This window comes from Quercus robur, chromosome 4 (genome assembly GCF_932294415.1).
Source record: "Quercus robur chromosome 4, dhQueRobu3.1, whole genome shotgun sequence".
Lineage (NCBI taxonomy): Eukaryota > Viridiplantae > Streptophyta > Magnoliopsida > Fagales > Fagaceae > Quercus > Quercus robur.
This window is the reverse complement of record NC_065537.1, coordinates 63,073,099-63,092,100: the sequence shown is the minus strand read 5'-3', so window position 1 is coordinate 63,092,100 and position 19,002 is coordinate 63,073,099. Positions and strand designations below refer to the sequence as shown.

Here is a 19,002-nt window from a genome sequence, read left to right as displayed (position 1 = left end):
ATTTTCAAAGGGAGCCCTAAATAATTCACTTAATTAGGAACGCCTTGTTGAAGATCCATGACATGAGATAGATGAGTTCTATCTCGGGTTGTTGCATTTTTAGCTTTTTACTTAAGAACATGTCGGTTTAGCACCACTTTTCCTGATCACCTCATATATCTGTCGAGCCGTTCCTTAAGACAAATAAGGAGGTTATCTAAAATTGCAAATGAGAAAAATCACTGGTCCACTTGCTGCAAGTACGCCCCATCATCTTGAACTCCTACACAGTCAACCTATTGTCTCTTTCGGCTCCGCCACACGTACAGCATGGGCCTCTACTCCCTAATTGTCTCCAATCACTCAATACTCATTCTGTACAAACCTGTGGAAAGCTTTAGGCCGGTTTGCTCCATTGTCATGTTAATCCTTCAATTCCTCTATAACCGAAATCACTAAAATCTGCCTTAAAACATACTAGTTGTGTTGCTGCTATGCGTGAAGAACTTCAAGCCCTGGCCTCCATGCTAAACATACTTGGACAGTTGGACACTTGTCCCTCATGATCCCACCATGTACATAATTGGGTGCAAATGGGTCTTCATAACCAAATTGAAAGTTTGTTAAGGCAATATTTTCTATCTATTGGCTTATCCTTTGAGAAAATGCACATTACTTGTAATTAAGTTGTAATTGGGTAAATATAAGATGAGTTTAAGATATCAAGAAGTGTGTTAAACAAACATCACAAGTTGTATCATTAAATACATGAAGATTGAACCAAGAAATAATTGAAGAAAAGCTAAAACAGTAGACCTCGACACTAGTCTCAATAGAAGCCAGACACTAGCATCTATTGAGACTTAATAAGTAATTCTCGACATTAAGCTCAACAACTCTTGATCTATCAAGCTTCGTGAATCCAGAATTCTCATATTAGAATTTCGGCCCATGATGACTTGGTTTGCTAGGGTTTCCTTCACTAAACCTCTAGATTATATAAAAGCTTCATTTTAAAATCATCATTGACACAAGATTCAATTTAGAGAACATATACACTCTGTGAAAAGATACTACGTTCTTATGTGTTCTAGGGTTTTGTAATCAAATGCTTCCAGATCTTCAACATGCTTTGAAGTGAAGGACTTTGCATCCAACAACAATCAATCAGTTGCTAGGAAGTTTGATACATACTGGGATCCGTGCATACAAGAAGTCTCTACAGGATCAAGTTCAATTGAGGATTGAAGTGAAGGTTCAATTGCACGTTGATATTTTGGGATAGTCGAAGGTAATGGTAAGATTCCTTATACTTGTAACCGCTTGATTCTTGATTATAGATTCTTGGGAGTGGTGACTTGAAATTTACCTAGTAGGGTTTTTGACTTTTTGCCTTGCAAGAGATTTTCCCCATTCATCAACACATCACTACGTCAATTTAATTTCCACTGTAATTAGTTTATTTGGTGATTTGTTCATGCCTCCACGATTTGCATGTAATTTGACCTAATTAATCAACTTTTATAATTAAACTAATTAACTAGAGTTAATCTATAACCCAACAAAGTTGATGGGAGATTTGAAGGATTGAAAGCATGTCTAAGCACTAAAGGCTTTAACTAGCGTGAAGATGTTGACTATGAAAAAAAATTTAGCCCTTCACTGTTGTAAGAGAGGATTGAGAGAACTATGTGAGACACAAAGCCTACCAATTGATATTGAAAGAGGGATAAATTTTGGCTCCAAACATGTTTGAAACCTTTGTCTTCAACCTATAATAAGAAGATGACATGAGTCCCTGTCATTTGATATGTATATAATTTTTTTTATCACATGATAGGTATAAATATCATCTTATTATTGTGCATTGAAACCTAAGGCTCCAAATATATTTAGAGCTAAACTTTATTCTTGAAAGAAATTAAAAAAAAAAATCCAATTGATTTATGGAAACGCATGTGCTGTATAAGACACATAACTAACAAAAGCTTTTGTTTTTTTGTCTCACTTAAAATTAAAAAAAAAAAGAAAAAGAAAAAAAAAAACACTAACTTTTATTTTTTTTTTAATTAAAAATTGTTTTTACTTTTTCTCACACATTTAGCATAAAACCTATTAGCATCTATATTTTTGATAACACTATGCAAATAAATTACAAAAAATTATAAGATACTCAAATTAATGCTATATCAATGTATTAGTTTATACTTTGCTGTAATTGTTTGTGAGAATAAACCCAAATAATCAAATATTTTATAACAGTTTTTTTAATTTTAATATTTTCTATCTTTATATTTAACATTAACTGAGTTTATAAATGGATTTTTGAACTTTTGTATATCATCTTAATAATTTTTTTTTTATATAATTTTGATGCATTCACTAATTTATTTGTATTTAAATTAATTATAACAGTAAGTAAATTGTTGGCCTTTAGTTGAATCTCAAATTGTTTTTAAATCTTAGTAATTTCAATAGAAACATGTAATGTTCAAATTAATTCCTCTTTTCTCAACTATCCAATTATCCAAAAAGTCAAAAATCAAAACTATAGTAGAAGCAATACTGTCATATAGGTGATATTATCAGTGCCGGCTCAACCATAGAAGCAATTGATGCAATGGCTTAAGGCCCCCAAATAAAAGAAAGCCCCTCAATGTAAATTGATTCTAGCTCCTTCACCTAGGAAAAAAATTTACGGCGTCACTAATAGAAATAAATTGATATAAAGAGCGAAAATTAAGGACGCTTGAAGAGAGAAAATTAGGCCCTTTTGTAACCAACGGTTTATAAAGAAAATTAAAAAAAAAAAAATTAAAGCCCCCTTTCTCAAAACATAAAAATTAAAGAGATAATGTTCCTATTTAAAATCTGAATTAATAGCTTTGTAAATAATTTCATTATTAGAAACTAACGTTTATTACTTGAATCTATAGGAAAAAATAGACAAAAAAAACATTCTCTCCTTCTTAAATCTCAACAAATCAAATATAGTATTGTTAGTATTTTTTTTCCCTGCTCACCTTGCTTCTCTCTAGTCTCCAACTTGATTCTATTTTTATAGCATTCTTCATTGTTGGCTAGCTACTCTTCTTTGATCTTCATTCAGGTTTGCTTCTATTTGCTCTTCTTTTTTTTTTTTATTCTTCTTGCTAGAAGGTTTTTTTTTTTTTTTACTTGTTGCCGAATTTCACTGATTTGGGTTTTTTTCTCTTTTTTTTTTTTTTATTAAAGAATTGGAACTAAACACTCTCTAGGGTCTGTTTGGATAGAACTTATTTTACTGAAACTGAAAACTGAAAACACTGTAACAAAATAATTTTTAAATGTGTGAATAGTACCGTGGACTTATTTTTAATGAAAAAATTACTAAAAAGTGTAATTTGTGGGCCGTAAACAGTGCATACATACACTGTTCACTGCAGAAAGTCAACATTTACAGTTACTGTTGAATGAACAGCAACCACAATACTCCAAAACGCATGCTCAAAAAAAAAAAAAAAAAAACCACAACAACCAAAACGCAGCAAAGAAAACGCCGTATCCAAACTCCCTCCTAGTCATAGTTAACATCTAGAACTTTTTACTAAACTTTTAAAAATTTTAATATTTTTCTCCAAAGTACAAGTTGTATATGTTTATAGCTGGGAAGCATCCTATCTTTTTCTATGTTATGAGTTATCATGTCAATCTGCAAAAGTTTTCAGAAGTCAGAACCCATGTGAATTGCAGACTTTGTTTTTTTTTTGAGAAACGTGAATTGCAATTTCACATTTTCAGAAGATCTTGAAGAAAGAAGCACAAATCATCAGTTCAGCTACACGTTGAAGGCTGTGCACGTGCTACTTGTCGGTTAGATAAGAGTTTTCATTTGCTCGCTCTGTCTATTGACGAATGCTAGTAACTTTTTCCATTATCCTATTTTGCTCATCCTCTGTTTTATTTTAAGTTGTTTCAAAATATTATATTATTTTTAAAAATAAAAATTATTAATTTATTAATATTTTTATTTTATAAATAATTTATTTTTTTGATAAATTTATTTAAGAGTAGTTTTAAAAATTTATACATTTCTAAAAGATAAATAAGACAATAAATGATATTTCCTTAAAAAATTTGACATTTCAAATAAAACGAAAGAAGTAACATTTTACTCAATATTTATCACAAGAAGAGTTATGAGTAATAAAGAAAAAATAATAAGCTAATGTGATTTTATATCTTTATTAGTCATAATTTACCGTTTGACAAATTGTGACAAAAATTATTTTAATTGTATTCATTTAGTATTCACGGTGGAGACCGTATATATACAGCCTTGATGTATTATTCAATTCATTGAGTAAGATGAGCAAGTTTTATTTAGTTCTTTAGTTTTTCATACACACATCACTACATATAATCTATTCTCTCTCACTTCAGTCCATCTTGCTCGGACTACTTTGTAGTAGTTTCGTTTGTATTACCTTTCCTCAATCTCATCAGTTTCCATCAAAATGGATCCTGCAAAAACAGAACAGCCTGACCCAACCGTCTGCCACCTGGTGGCTATGCCGTATCCCGGTCGCAGCCACATCAACGCTATGATGAATTTGTGCAAGCTTCTGGCTTCAAAAACCGCCGATATTCTCATCAGCTTCGTCGTCACCGAAGAGTGGCTCGGATTCATCAGCTCAGAGCCAAAGCCACCGGCTCAGATACGCTTCGCCACAGTACCCAATTGCATACCTTCCGAGGTGGGTCGTGGGAAAGATTTTCCGGGCTTTCTGAAAGCTGTGAATACGAAGATGGAAGTTCACTTTGAGGAGCTCCTGGACCGGCTTCCGCCGGTGAAAGCCATCGTGGCTGATACTTATGTGTATTGGGCTATCGGCTTGGGAAACCGAAGGAATATTCCGGTGGCCTCACTTTTTCCTATGCCGGCGATGGTGTTCTCAGTGTTTCATCATTTTGAACTGCTCGTGCAGAACCAGCATTTCCCGGTTGATTTGTCTGGTGCGTCTCAAAACTATATTTTTACTGTATATATATTATATTATTATTATTTTATTTTAAATGTAAAATTTCCATTTTAGATTAATATGTTTGTTAAACTTTCTTTCGAAAACTTGAATTTCAATTATTATGTTCTACATTTTATAAATATTTATATTTGTAAAGTAACTATCATATAAAAAATGTGCACTAAAATATTATATTATTATCTTAAAAGTTGGTTTTTGTTTTAACAAAAAAAAAAAAAAGTTGGTCTTTGTAATTTATTCCTCAAAAAAATTTTGGACTCACGTGGACTGTTCGGATTTTGGGAATGATGCATAAAAAACCTTAGAAAAGTGACTTTCTTAAATAAATAAATAAGGTAAATAATTTTTTTGTCTGCCTTTTTGTTTTTATTTTTTTAATTCTTAATAAAAATGATATCAAATCTTCTATAAAATGGTTTATTAATAAATGAGAAGGCTAACAAATGCCCTTATGGCAATAATTAAATATTTATTTAAAGAAAATATTTATCTGAAAAAAAAATAATATTTTAACAATTTTTTTCATTTCTTATAAAATGATGTCAAAATTTTTTTAAACTAAATTGTTAACTATTCACTTAAGGATAACCATTCACATGACCTATTAATAAATACTTTAAAGACACTTATTAATTGGACCCAATAATAAACTAGGAAAGACCCCCAAAGATATCTTTTAGCCAAAAATGCAATTTACATTTGATGATTTTATTTAAAAATAATTTTAGTTCTATAAGTTTGTCGATTATTTTAGTTTGATAATTTTGTCAAAAAAATGATTTTATCCGAAAATTTTGTACAAAGATTATTTTATTTAGTAATAATTTAATGTTGCTAAAGGGACAAACTTCAAATTAAATAACTAAAATGGTTTTCAGACAAAGATACAAGACTAAAATGATTTTTAGTCTATGGGTGTATTGCATTATTATTTTAAGATAAATTACTTTTTTAAAAATTGATTATGGATATCTATTCGTTCATATGTATATCTATATTTCAAAATAACTAACTATTAATTATATATATATATATATATATATATTGTTTAGAATGTGAACCAGCTATTAATTGGTTGAAGTAGTGACTTAATGGTTGCACCAAATCATTATATTAGATTAATAAACATCAGTAATTGACATTAAACTTTTTTTTATTCCATGTTCGTTACAATTTTGATAACAAGGACCATTGTGAACATTAACATTATATATTAAATATTTTCTTTATTGACAAAGTTTAACTTCAAATGTGTTTGGAGCCTTAGGATTTAATTACCAATAAAAAAATGATATGTATCTCATCATATACATGACAAAGACTAATTCATCTTTTCATTAGTGTTTGAAACCAAACATTTTCCCCTTCCATGCCGCAAAAATTATATATATATATATATATATTATATTCTATATTCTTGAATTGACTAAAAAAATTTAATTGAGTTAGGTAAGTAGGACAGAACAGTTCTTATCAAAGAAAAGGACCAAACAGTTAAAAGTCGTAATCTCTTATAAACAAGGTGGTTGCCAATTAATATTAGTTGGGAAAAAGGGTTTTTTTTTTTTTTTTTTTGCTAAATAGTTGGGAAAAAGTTGTTACTCTTACACACACATAACTCGTTTATATAAGGTGGTCATCAAATCAAAGTCCAAACAGTCAACCAATATGGTACAAGACCCACAAACTGCATTTTTTTCCCTATCAAAGTTTTGTATATTAGCAATGATAGATATTCCATATCACCGGAAGTGATTATCAAAAAAATATCTTCAACTGCGTTAAAAAATTGGGCCCAAAAAATGCCACTAAAGAAGCTTAAGCTTCGCATTGTATCCCTTTCTTGGTTTTTTAGCTTCATGTTCCAAGGCAGTTTCTAGTATTTAGGCTTTTCACTTACACTACTTTCTATGTGTTTAATTAAGAACGGGGTGATGAGCTTGTGGACTACATCCCTGGAGTTTCTACTATCCGTATTGCTGATCTTCCCACCTTTACATATGGAGATGGTCGACTAGTCTTGCCTGGAGTCCTGGAAGGTATTTCAAGTGTGTCCAATAAAGCGCAGTATCTTCTATTCACCACCTTTCACGAACTTGAAGCTAAAGCCATTGACGCCATAAAAGCCAAGTTTCCTATCCCTGTCTACCCTATTGGTCCTGCCATACCTTACTTAGAACTTGAAGAAAAGAATGCTTCTTTAACTAATTCTAACAATGGTGTCAACTATCTCCAGTGGCTTGATTCTCAACCTCCATGTTCGGTGTTATACATCTCAATGGGAAGTTTCCTTTCGGTTTCAAATGCCCAAATGGATGAAATTATTGGTGGTATAAGGGACAGTGGTGTTCGGTGCTTGTGGGTGTCACGTGGAGAAACTGCGCAGTTCAAGGATTGTAGTGGTGATATGAGCCTAGTGGTGCCTTGGTGTAACCAACTGAAGGTGTTGTGCCACTCTTCAATAGGAGGGTTTTGGACACATTGTGGATGGAATTCCACTCTTGAGGCTGTTTTTGCTGGTGTGCCAATGCTTACTTTTCCTATATTTTGGGATCAAGTCCCAATCAGTAAACACATTGTGGAGGATTGGAAGATTGGATGGAAGGTTAAGAAAGATGTTGGAGTTGTGACAAGAGGTGAAATTTTAGAGCTTGTGAAAAGGTTTATGGATAACAAAAGCGATGAGATGAATGCGATGAGGAAAAGAGCAAAAGAATTTCAGAAGTCAAGTCGACGAGCAATTGCGAACGGTGGGTCATCTGATGCAAATCTTAATGCTTTTATTAGAAATATTTCAGAAGGCCACGGTCATTAAGCAAATTCTATTGTATTGTATTCATTAATCAATTGATTTGTAGGAGTTGACTGTAATTTCATTTAAGATTGTGCAGTTTCAGACACTTCATTGTTCAACAATTTCCTAAAAAATAAAATTGAAGCTGTCACCCAAGATGCACCAGAAATTATAAAGGGAAAAGATTCTAAACAACTTTATCTTTCTCTCACTTACAATAACGCGTGCTAAAATTTTTATCTTTTTTGGTTTAATGGCAAAACTTTCCCTTTATCTCACGGTATTTATGCATTTCCCAATCACTAATATAGCTAAGAGTGATGATACCTACCACTGCTCCTCCTTTAGTGTGATGGTCACTCTATAAGTATAAATGCTTGTAGGGTGTAAGGGACAAGGTCCAGGATTCAAGTTTCCAAGAGGGAGCTTCACACACATATACAAAAAAAAAAAAAAAAGTGATGATACCTAGTACCGCATACAATCTCACAAACTAATGATTCCAATACTATTTTATTTTTATTTTATTTATTTATTATTATTATTATTTTTTTTTTTATTGTGCTAGGTATCATTACATCCCTAGCTATATTGGTGGTTGGCAAATACACAAATATCATTGGTTAAGCACATAAGCTTCAAATTGGGATGAAGGGAAAGTTTTGACATTAAACCAAAAAAAAAAAAAAAAACTCTAAGCACACACATATTGTGTGCAATGAGGCTAGTATATAAATTAATGTCTTACATGTGCATTTTTGCCTAAAGTTTACTTCAATTTTATTCTAAAACTGGACAATATATATAAATTAATGTCATACATGTGCAAAAAGAATTTTATCATATAGACCTCATCATACACACTATGTGTGTGCTTAGAAGCTTTTCGGTGCTTTCGTTTGGCAAATCCTAAATTAGCATCAGTCTTAGGTCTATCAAGTTCACTTTATTTCTCATCATTTTCAGTGCTTTCAATTGAAACATACATGTATATATATATATATATATATATTAATACCAACCGCTTGTCAACTCGTTGACTTCTTCTTCTTCTTCAATCTTCAGTAAAAGGCTAAACCAAATTCATCAAAATAAATCCATTCAGTATACAAGGATCCCACCACTACTGAACCAACTGCCGTACACCACACGGTGGCAATGCCATTCCCATTACATGGCCACATCAACGCCATGATGAGTTTAAGTAAATTAACTGCAATTGCACCTAATCTCAATCCAAGTCCAACACTTTAACTTATAAAACTCCCTTCCCATTATTTTTTTCGAGAATCTATTTGAAATCCGCTTATTTTGTTAAAACTGAAAGTTTTTTGTTGAAAGTACTGTAGATAAAGGTAAAAATTAGTTGAAATAGTATAATAAGATTTATAAATAGTAGCAAAAATATGTTAATATAGTAAAATAAGTTGGTAAAATTAATTATGCCAAATGGACGTGGCATTAGTTATTGATTCTGAAACAGGACATGTTTGTAATCATGCCAACCAACAACCGCACTAGTCATTGATTCTGAAATAGGACATGTTTGTAATTACGTGGCTTGAATCAACTGGTTTTAAGTGACTGTTTGTAATTATGTGCTTCATTACTATTAAGTATTAACAAGTAACTGGGAAGGTACCATTGCTCGCAAGATTATCTATTATTAATCATTTACATTGTACCATAATGATATCATTTACATTGTCACATAGTGTTGATAAAAAGATAGGCCAAGAAATTATTATCATTATTATTATTATTTATTTTTAATTTATTTTTTCCAAACAAAAACAAATTTCACTCTTTTTTATGTTATCTGCTACAAGAATCTCCCTCAAATATCCTTTCTCTAGCTTTTGACACCCGAAACTTCTAAAAATCCAATAAAGCATTTAAAACCAGTTGATTCCCCTAGCAATACGAAAGAAGAATCATGACTTCTACAATGGCCTGATTGGCTGATTTATTTTGAAGATGGGCTAGACCATAACTATTAACTAGACATGTCCAAGAGAAAGAGATTACTTCGAGAAAGAGATTAATTAGCTAATTTGGAGACTGAATTAGTGCTTAATTAGCTCATTAATCATATAGCACGATTGATAAATTGTAATAGCTTCTAAACTTGTCAAAAAATTCACAACTAATGCTCTCATAGACATCAACTTAAATACGCTACAGTTTAGGGGGGAAAAAATTATAGCTTGGGGGAAAATCACCTGAAAGTATAGCTTGTAGGCCATCCAATAAAAGTTATGAACTTCATTGGTTCATCCAATGAAAATCATTATAAGCGAAACCATATAGACAAGGATTACTACACCCCTCAATAAAAAAAGAAAGAAAAGAAGATGAAAGAAAAGATCATGCCTCTACAATCTTTATGCAACACAAGATATAAGGATATGTCACTTGAATAAATTTCCAAATCATTATAACCGAAACCATATATAAATTCGGTACAACATACCAGGATTTTCATCTAAAAGTAATATATATATATATATAATCCAAAACATAGTCAAATTGACAGAAGTCCTTATGCGCATCCAATAATTGAAAACCTCCTATGAAAATCCTCTCCATTTAGCAACCAGACAAAGTATAAGCAGAACATAAGTGTCATCTTCTACAGACATGTTAATTGTTATCATCTACATATATATATGAAAACTTGAGTTAGTTTGGTATTACAATCAAAACAAAAAGTAATAGCAATTCACTCATTAATAATCAGTATAATTGGAGTTCCTCCTTGTATTTTCTAGAAGGCATGTCACCAATGATTATGAAGTATAGACATGGTAGAGACTACACAGTCTCTAGTTTTCACATGTAAAAAATTTATGAGGATAATTTCTCTTGCTTTTGCCTGCATTACACAAGATGAATATGAAAATTAGCATGATACTTGCACACTTACGAATGGGATGTCATTATAGGTCTGAAACATCTACCTTAGCAAAATCCTTGAAGTTGGAAATCAAAAACCTCATGAAACGAGGTTGGATTTAGTTTCTATTAGACAATTGGTGGATTAATTAAGGAATATGCACTGTTTCTTCCAAGAAATTAACTAAATAGTAACAAAAATTGTTTCCTTTACTATATTTTTATATTCACTAAACATAGAAGTTGAGCTAGGAAAGTTAGCGCTCAAAAAATTTAGATATAAAACAAACAGAACGACTTCTCGTCTGCTTTCTCAACATCTAAAGAGGACTTTAACACAATTTTAAAAACGAATTATAAAAAATAAAACAACAGAAATTTCTCTTACTATAAAAACGAATAACAATCTTATTATAAAACAAAGACCAAAATGAGAACATCATATTGAAGTTAATTATCAAACAAAAAAAACATTATAGCAAACATATTGAGAGTAATATTCATGTACCCTAGAAGAGGGCAATCATAAAGCAATTTATAACAAACATGATCAAATGCAAAAATATATTTGAATAGTTTTGAGACCATGAAAACTCAAACTCGTTCATCATGAAATCCCAAAATTGAATTACATTTTTTTTCTTCTAGTAATGAGATGGACATAAATAAATAAATAATAAGAATAATATGAATAAAAAAAACTCATTTTGAGTTCATACCCTTTGGATCTGGGCTACTAATGTTCACCTCTCATATGCTTCAGTTTTGTCCTTTAGCTCTAGAGTCACTCTCTATCTCTTGCACTTTTTTGATTGGGTTTTGACAGACAGACTTGAGTCATGACCGAAAGAATGGTTAAAACACTCAAGAAATTAGCTATTCATTGAAGGCCATATTGATCAATTTGTGGATAGAGAACAATTGAAAATTTATAAGGAAAAAAAGATGAGAGGCGAGGAGGTAGAAATCTATTGGTGACTATCAAAATTCCATATAATAGCATTTGAAGAATCTAGATTAATGGAGAGACATACGGTAGTGTTGGAGATAAAGTAACACTTGAATCTAAGGAGATGCTCAATGAATGTCAATTGGTAAATCGAAAAAAAAAAATGAAAGAAAGAAAGAAAAAAAAAAAACAAATGAATATATATATACACACACACAATTAAGAATAGGATTCTGAAATAGGACCAAACAATCTACCTTAGCAAAACCCTTAGAGCAGTACAAGAGTAAAGCTTGAGAATATATTTCCTATATAGTCTATATCATTTATTCAACTGCTTGTATGATATAATATCTATTGATTTGGATAGAGTCCTCTCCTTTTTCTTTTCCATTTTTTTTTTTTTTAATGGCATGAAACTTCACCAAAGCAAGATCTTTTGGACCCACTCCGAATTTGGATAGAATTGAAATAATCTTATTTTAGGAATTTAAATACAATTATTGAAATTTTATGGATTAAATTATAGAATGGTCAAATTGCAAAAGTCAAATAGTAATTTACCTAAGAAATATATATATATAGTGAAGATAATAAACAATATATTGTAGGGCTATTGGGCCAAGGAGCTCATTTTCTATGTGTATATTGAGCCTAAGGCCCAAGTCGAAGATGGGGGGTCGTCCGAGAAGGAGTAAACATTGTCAAGGGAGCCCGTGTTAGTAAATAAAGAAGTTAGTTTTGATCATAATGGCCCAGGAGGTTGGGTCGAGGATGAATGTATTCTCGACTAACCAAAGCCGAGGTCCATAAAGGTGGTTTGCCGTCCAGGGGGGCACTTCAGGAAAGTTCTATTAATTCGGATAAGCATTATAGGAACATATTTTTTTTTTATTAAAATCTTGGGATTTTAAATCCAAACCCCTTTTCTTTAAAAGAAAAACCCTTGAAAATTTTTCAATCAACCTTTTCCTCCAATTTATTTTATTTTATTTTTTGTGGAATTGGTGTTCTTATACTATACATACATACGTACATACATACATACATATACATATATATATATATATATATATGTGTGTGTGTATATTCAAAACAAACTACTTTTTCTTAAAAATTTTATTATCAAAATAAAAATCATGGAATTTTTAAATCTAAACCCTTTAAGGAAAACCCATGAAACATTTTTTTTTAAAAATCAATCTTTACCCCCAAAATTCTTTTTCTTTTAGAATAGGTATTTTTGCAAAATGATTTTCAAAGCAAACTCTTTTTTAAAAAACAAAAGCCATGGGAATGTTCGGATCCCCTCCTTGAAGAAAAAAAAAAAAAAAAAAAAAAAAAAAAAAAAAAAAAAAAAAAAACCCACGGACACCCTTTTTCTCTAAATCAACTCTTTTCCCAAAACCCCTTTCTAAAAAGCTGTTGTTTTCACTAAAAAATTTCAAAACCCAAACTTTGCTTATTCAAAAGAAAATCTTTTGTCATCTCTTGTAAAAATTGATAAAAACATGGTTTCCAATTGAAACATGGAAACCCTTTTCTCAAAATAAAAAGTTTTTTAAACTTTTTTTACTCTATCTAAAAAAAAAAAAAAAAAAAGAAAGGTTTTTCCAACCTCTTTTCTCTAAAGCCAAGGTTATTTTTTATAAAATGGGGTCCTTTTTATGAAAACAAAAAATCTTTTAAGTATTGTACAAAGAAAACGGGCAAACTTTTTTTTTTTTTTTCAAACAATCTATTCTCAAAATAATTTGTGCATTTCTTTTTAGGCAAGTTTTGAAGCTTTTCATCTTTAAATCCAAGCATTGTTATTTTAAATCTTTTCTTTCTTAGAATTGCATCTTTTAGAGATTTTTACCTATGGTTCAATTTCATTAAACCAATAAGCACCAATCAAGCGTACATGATTCCTTCCATTTTATTGGCACTAATGTTTCTTCCTATTGTGTTTTTCACATGACAAATGAGAAAAATGTAGTGGATGACAACAATGTATTATTCTTCCTACTCTATCTCTTTTGTTTTTACATTGTAAATAGTCACGTTGTAAAGAATCATGCTAAATATATGGTATATAAGTATCCACATGTTATATATTTAGTATATAAATATTCACATGCTAACATATGTATTATTTCTTGCAACGTAGTAAAATGCTTCTCACATGTTATGTATATATATACTTCACATGCTTTGTTTGTAAATAAATCCTTGAAATAAATATTCACATGCTACGTTATAAATAAATAAATACTCACATGTGTGTATATATATATATATATATATATATATTTTGTACAGAACTTTAAAAAAAAAAATTGCTAAGTATCTTATTTTTTCACTAAAAAGATAAAGTTAGACTTAAAATTAAAATAGGGTACTATCCTTTGGATAGGTGGTGTGAGGTGCCTAATATATTTCCCACATATAACTAAACTTCTGAATTCAAGATCTTTGGTTTGAGACTTTTGGTTTACCTTAATTAATAAACCCTTTAAATTGGTTTAGTTAATTAAGTAACTTAAAATGAATTAGATAAATAGGTGACTAATCTCACCTAATACAAAACTAATGGTTGGTGGCAACTCCTAAAATAAAAATAAGAAAAAGGGACTCACACGCACACCTCATCCTAAAGACATATGCACACAAAGTGTCATGTTGCTAAGTATCTAATGTGCAATAAACCAAAAAACAGAACCCCCCTCACAAAGGCCCTTCTATTTAAGAAATTTTTTGGGCGTCCACAAGGCCAAGTTATTAATTAGGTCTATTGTGAAAGCTTTATGTTAATCAAACAAGCATCAATATCATGCATAGCGGAAAATAAATATGACACGGGATATAATGACCTAGGAAACCAATAAAACCAAACTAGTTTCATAGGAAAAACCTAAGGGGACTAATCCCAAGATGAACAAAACCACTATCAGATAAAGATTTACAATCAAAATAACCTTATTCGTAGAAAATATAACTATAGTTACCAAACTGAGTTCTAAATCCCATAGACGTCTCTGATAAAAATCTGTTGTTGCATAACCTCTAGTCCATGACTTCAAAATCCCATAAAAGATTTGGATCTCTAGCACCTTTAATAACTAGTATGAGGCAGCAACTTCTACAATACTGAATCTTGAGTGTCTTCGAAGAATATTATCAGTAGAAGATATGAGAGTTTCAGTGGTTTTTGCTTACATTTAAAACCCTAAATTCAACAATTAGTGTTCTTTTATCTAATCTTATAGTTCCAATTATATGAAAAATAGATATCATAATCTTAAAAGTTAATGATAAAAATAATTTGGAGTATGAAAGTTCATAAGAAATAGGCTTGGGAAATATTAGGAAATTAAATTTTGTAATTTTGTAGGCTAGTTAGTAGGACTTAAAAAAAAAGGGTGGTGGTGGTGGTGAAAATGATATTTCCTCATCTTTTTGAACATATAAAGAATGTAGAGAATTTTGAAAGAAAATTATTTTCTTTTGAAAATTTGGACACCCAAAGCTTTGAAATGAGTACTAGTTTGACTTCTTCTGGAAATAAAATATAATGATAAGATATGGCGTTTTTAAGTTTATGATATCAGTGTATGAATAATTGGGATAACATTAGATAAGAAAAACGATTTCTAAGAGTTAAATTTAGGGTTTTAAGAAGTAGGGTAAAACCATAGATATTTTTTTCCTCTAAATAGACTTTTGGTCAAAGAACGGACAAGTATTTGGAGAGACGAGAAAACTTTCAAATGATTTTTTTCTTTTTTTTAATATAACGATTTTGTGACTTCCCTTTAGTATATTGGTGAATTTGTTGAAGTTGTAAATTGTGTTGTAGTTTCTGGAGTTCTCAAGAAAAAAAAAAAAAAAACTCTTTTAATTTACTTAATTTATTGTCTTGTTGTAATTATATTAGGGTTTGATAAGAAAAATTCAAATTCCAATTCTATTCATGATTATTATTCACTATATATATAATTCAATTTCTTAAATGTTTGGTATTCGGTCTTATTTAATGTTCACGCAATTATGTATAATCTATATATATATATAAAACCGAAGCTTTTGAAACTCCCACAATTTTCCACGTCAGCACATCATTTAAAAAAAAAATCAGAAACCAAAAAATAAAAAACTTTTTTCCACGTCAGCACATCATTTAAAAAAAAAAAAAAATCATAAACCAAAAAATAAAAAACTTTTCTAAAACCCAAAAAAATACTTAAACGCAAAATCAGAGGAACCCTAAGCCTTTAACACGTTCAACCTTCTCCTTCCTCCAAAACCCAGACCACGCTTTGCCGTTCCCCCACAAACAAACACAACACCGCGTTCTTCTTCTCATCAGTCAGTCAAACTCAAAACTCAACACCATGACCCCAAAATCCCTCTTCTTCTTCTCCACCACCCTCGCTCTTCTCATCCTCCTCATACCCATCTCTGCCCAAATCTCCGACCCGAACCGGAAACCGACCCAATCCCTATCCGCGGCCCACACTGAGCTCACCAACTATGGCTTCCCAGTCGGACTCTTACCCTCCTCAGTCCATGGCTACTCCATAAACAAGACCTCCGGCGACTTCTCCGTCGAGCTCGGCGGCGACTGCAAGATCACTCTCCCGCCGGACAACTACCTCGCCACCTATTCCAGGACAGTCAGGGGAAAGATCGTTTCAGGTAAGATCGCTGAGCTCGACGGGATTCGGGTCCGTGCGTTGTTCAGGTGGTGGTCCATCACCGGGATCCGATCCACCGGTGAAGACTTGGTGTTCGAGGTCGGCATGGTCAGCGCCAAATACCCCTCCAAGAACTTCGACGAGAGCCCCGATTGCGAAGGTAAACACTCCTCTTCGTGAGTGAGCGAGTGAGGTATGAATTCAAATCCCAATTCAATTCGCTCTTAATTAGGGTTTTGAATTGATCAGAGAAATTCGAGACTAAAGTATGTGTTGTGCGTTATGATTAGTATTGAATTAACATCTCTGAGTGATAATTCTTAATTAGTAATTATTGATTTAAAATATAAAAATTGATTGAATCGAATTGTGCTCTATGTATCTCGATTATTCCTGAATATTCTGTATAGCACGAGCAAAATAAAATAGTTGCTGTCTTTTTTGATTTTGTTTTAATTTTAGTTTACTAGGCATCTGTTTGTATCGAATATGTTCTTTTCCAGATTAATTCCCTCTAAGGTATTAGCCCAAACTGCCGACTCTTCCAAAGAAGGTAATTCTTTTCTCTCTTTACGATTAAATCCGTTAGCACAAATCGCATTAGATATCTGTGAAACGTTTTAACTTTTATTTATTTTTACTAATTTGTTAATGTTTGAATTGCTTTTCAGTTTGATTAAAACTGCCGACTCTTCCAAAGAAGGTAATTCTTGAGGAAACACTGTGGGAAACCAAAAAAAAAAAAAAATGATTAAATCCGTTAGTACGAATTGCATCAGATATCTGTGAAACGTTTTAACTTTTATTTATTTTTACTAATTCGTTAATGTTTGAATTGCTTTCAGTTTGATTATTGTTGATTTCAATTAATTTACACCTAAGGATTTGTTAAATTATTATTATTATTTTTTAAATTGATTTCTTTCTCTGATTTCGTAGCTGATTGATATAAAGCTTCCAAAGTATTTTCACGATCAGACAAACTTAACCAAATTGAGCATCTGTTTGGGTGTGGAGGAAAAAAACAATGGAAGCACAATCAATTGTGAAGGTTCCTTTTAGATACCTTTGTTAATTTGCTTTGTTGATTTGCCAATTGTGAATTACTTTATGTTATTTCTACTAAGATTTTTCTATGGTATTCTATTTTATTTCACTTTGTTGCGGGTTCTTGCATTTTTCTATGGACAGTCAAGTATTTACCTTTCCTTTATTATGTACGGCTCCAAACATTAATCGTGTATTGGACATAGCTCAAGAACACAGTGTGAGCAGCTACACGTTGCAGAGAAATCGAGGTATCCACAAGCCAGTCAAAGTTGATGACAGCCCTTCAATGATAGCTGAAAATGGTGTGAGTAGCTCCAGCTTGTGCGAGCATGAAAAAGGTGAGAATATTGCTTTGCTCCAAAAAAGCAACATTATCCTCCTCCATGACAATTCTCTAATTGACAGGCAATAAACTTTTCACACTGCCACTGATGGTGAATTTTTCATTTTCACTGTGCCTCAATACATATACTGGGCAAACTTCGTGATTAGGTTATCTTATTTTGTAAATTAATGGTAACATCTCTTGATTACAGTATTGCAGGCACTGCGGATCGCTCATGCAACAGCAGGATATATTAATGCTGCGATGCAGAGAGCTCCCAGGATCTCAGGCAGAGTTATTCAAGCACAGATGGATACAGCATTTACTAATTCTAAGATGCAGAGAATTCGTGGGAACTCAGGCACAGTTAAGGTGGAGAGAGATGGATTTCTCAACAAGTCAGAAGACAAAGCTGGCAGAACTTTGATGATAGCAACAAGCATGGATCCTGATTTGTACAAGGCTATAACAGATAGGGACATTGATTTAATCCAAAAAAGAAGGCATGATATGGAACTTTCTCCTCTCTACGACAAAACCCCTGAATTGAATACAATCCTTCATCTTGCTGCTGCAAGCTCAGACGATGAAGAGTTTGTACAAGCAATCCTCAGGATCCAACTGTGCCAAAAATTTGTCACAGAAAAGAACTCCAGCGGCAACCTTCCTCTTCATGAAGCAGTAAATGCTGGCCATCTACATATAGTGAAACTTTTGGTCATATGGACTTACCAGCAGCTGCAAGATCACTCTACTGGACCATTGAGGGAGAAAAATAAGGAGGATAATACTCCTCTTTACCTGCCCTTAATTAACAAATACCAAGCTGTGGGTTGTAACTTGGCCTTGGAATCCAAGTACAATGAAATGGCCAAGTTCTTTGTACTTGGATTGATTTATAGTTTTGGATTGATTTATGACTATTATGCTACTATTTTAAAGTTGAGTATGGACATTTTTAGTAATGTTCACTTTCATTAAGTGTTGTTTCTTTTACATGTACACATGGTGTTTGATGAAATTTCTTATGAGTTCTAGAAGCCATAATACATGGAGAGTCGTAAGGAGGAAGATAGGTAAGAAATGTGATGCTCTATTGTTGATCTAATCAAGGTAAGCTATGTTTGATTCTTATTACTATTGTTAATGATACACCATATATTGAATATTTGCTTTGTACAATTTGCTGTTTTGTGCTGATATCCTAAGTGCTGGTGTTGTTTGGAATTTAATTTATCTGTAATTAATTGTATTGGAGTGTACTTATACAAGTTATATATTTTCTAAATTATGATCTCAAGTATTTG

The 19,002-nt window shown here is 31.7% G+C and overlaps 2 protein-coding genes across 10 annotated transcripts in view; both read left to right on the top strand.

The window, feature by feature from the left end:
- Nucleotides 1–4,307: 4,307 nt before the first annotated feature.
- LOC126723279 (UDP-glycosyltransferase 87A2-like) overlaps nucleotides 4,308–19,002 on the top strand; it is a 55,416-nt gene continuing 40,721 nt past the window's right edge. Inside the window, exons 1-2 of one of the 3 annotated variants that reach the window (XM_050426612.1) lie at nucleotides 4,309–4,974; nucleotides 6,929–7,042. In XM_050426612.1, the coding sequence (XP_050282569.1) occupies nucleotides 4,476–4,974; nucleotides 6,929–7,042 (613 nt within the window). In that variant the 5' untranslated portion in view covers nucleotides 4,309–4,475. Of the gene's footprint in view, nucleotides 4,975–6,928; nucleotides 7,640–19,002 lie in introns of all 3 variants that reach the window. The other 2 variants (XM_050426613.1, XM_050426614.1) reach the window with 2 other exon arrangements.
- LOC126723284 (uncharacterized) lies at nucleotides 15,965–18,697 on the top strand. Of its 7 annotated transcripts, none has more exons than XM_050426618.1 (5): nucleotides 16,341–16,480; nucleotides 16,824–16,873; nucleotides 16,992–17,023; nucleotides 17,260–17,708; nucleotides 17,907–18,697. In XM_050426618.1, exons 4-5 carry the CDS (start codon nucleotides 17,456–17,458, stop codon nucleotides 18,674–18,676), a joined length of 1,023 nt encoding a protein of 340 aa, XP_050282575.1. In that variant the 5' UTR covers nucleotides 16,341–16,480; nucleotides 16,824–16,873; nucleotides 16,992–17,023; nucleotides 17,260–17,455; the 3' UTR covers nucleotides 18,677–18,697. The 7 variants fall into 7 exon arrangements, 6 of the variants coding, with proteins under 6 accessions (XP_050282575.1, XP_050282577.1, XP_050282578.1 ...); XM_050426620.1 differs by lacking the exon at nucleotides 16,341–16,480 and having other exon boundaries at nucleotides 16,497–16,873; nucleotides 17,260–17,371; nucleotides 17,574–17,708; XM_050426621.1 differs by lacking the exon at nucleotides 16,341–16,480 and having other exon boundaries at nucleotides 16,497–16,873; nucleotides 17,260–17,371; nucleotides 17,512–17,708.

What these genes read in the sequence shown, in the direction of transcription:
- LOC126723284 (XM_050426618.1), top strand. Translation starts at nt 17,456, where the DNA reads ATGGTATTCTATTTTATTTCACTTTGTTGCGGGTTCTTGCATTTTTCT. An exon ending in CTTGTGCGAGCATGAAAAAG is followed by an intron (nt 17,709 to 17,906) that starts GTGAGAATATTG and finishes TCTTGATTACAG; the next exon opens with TATTGCAGGCACTGCGGATC.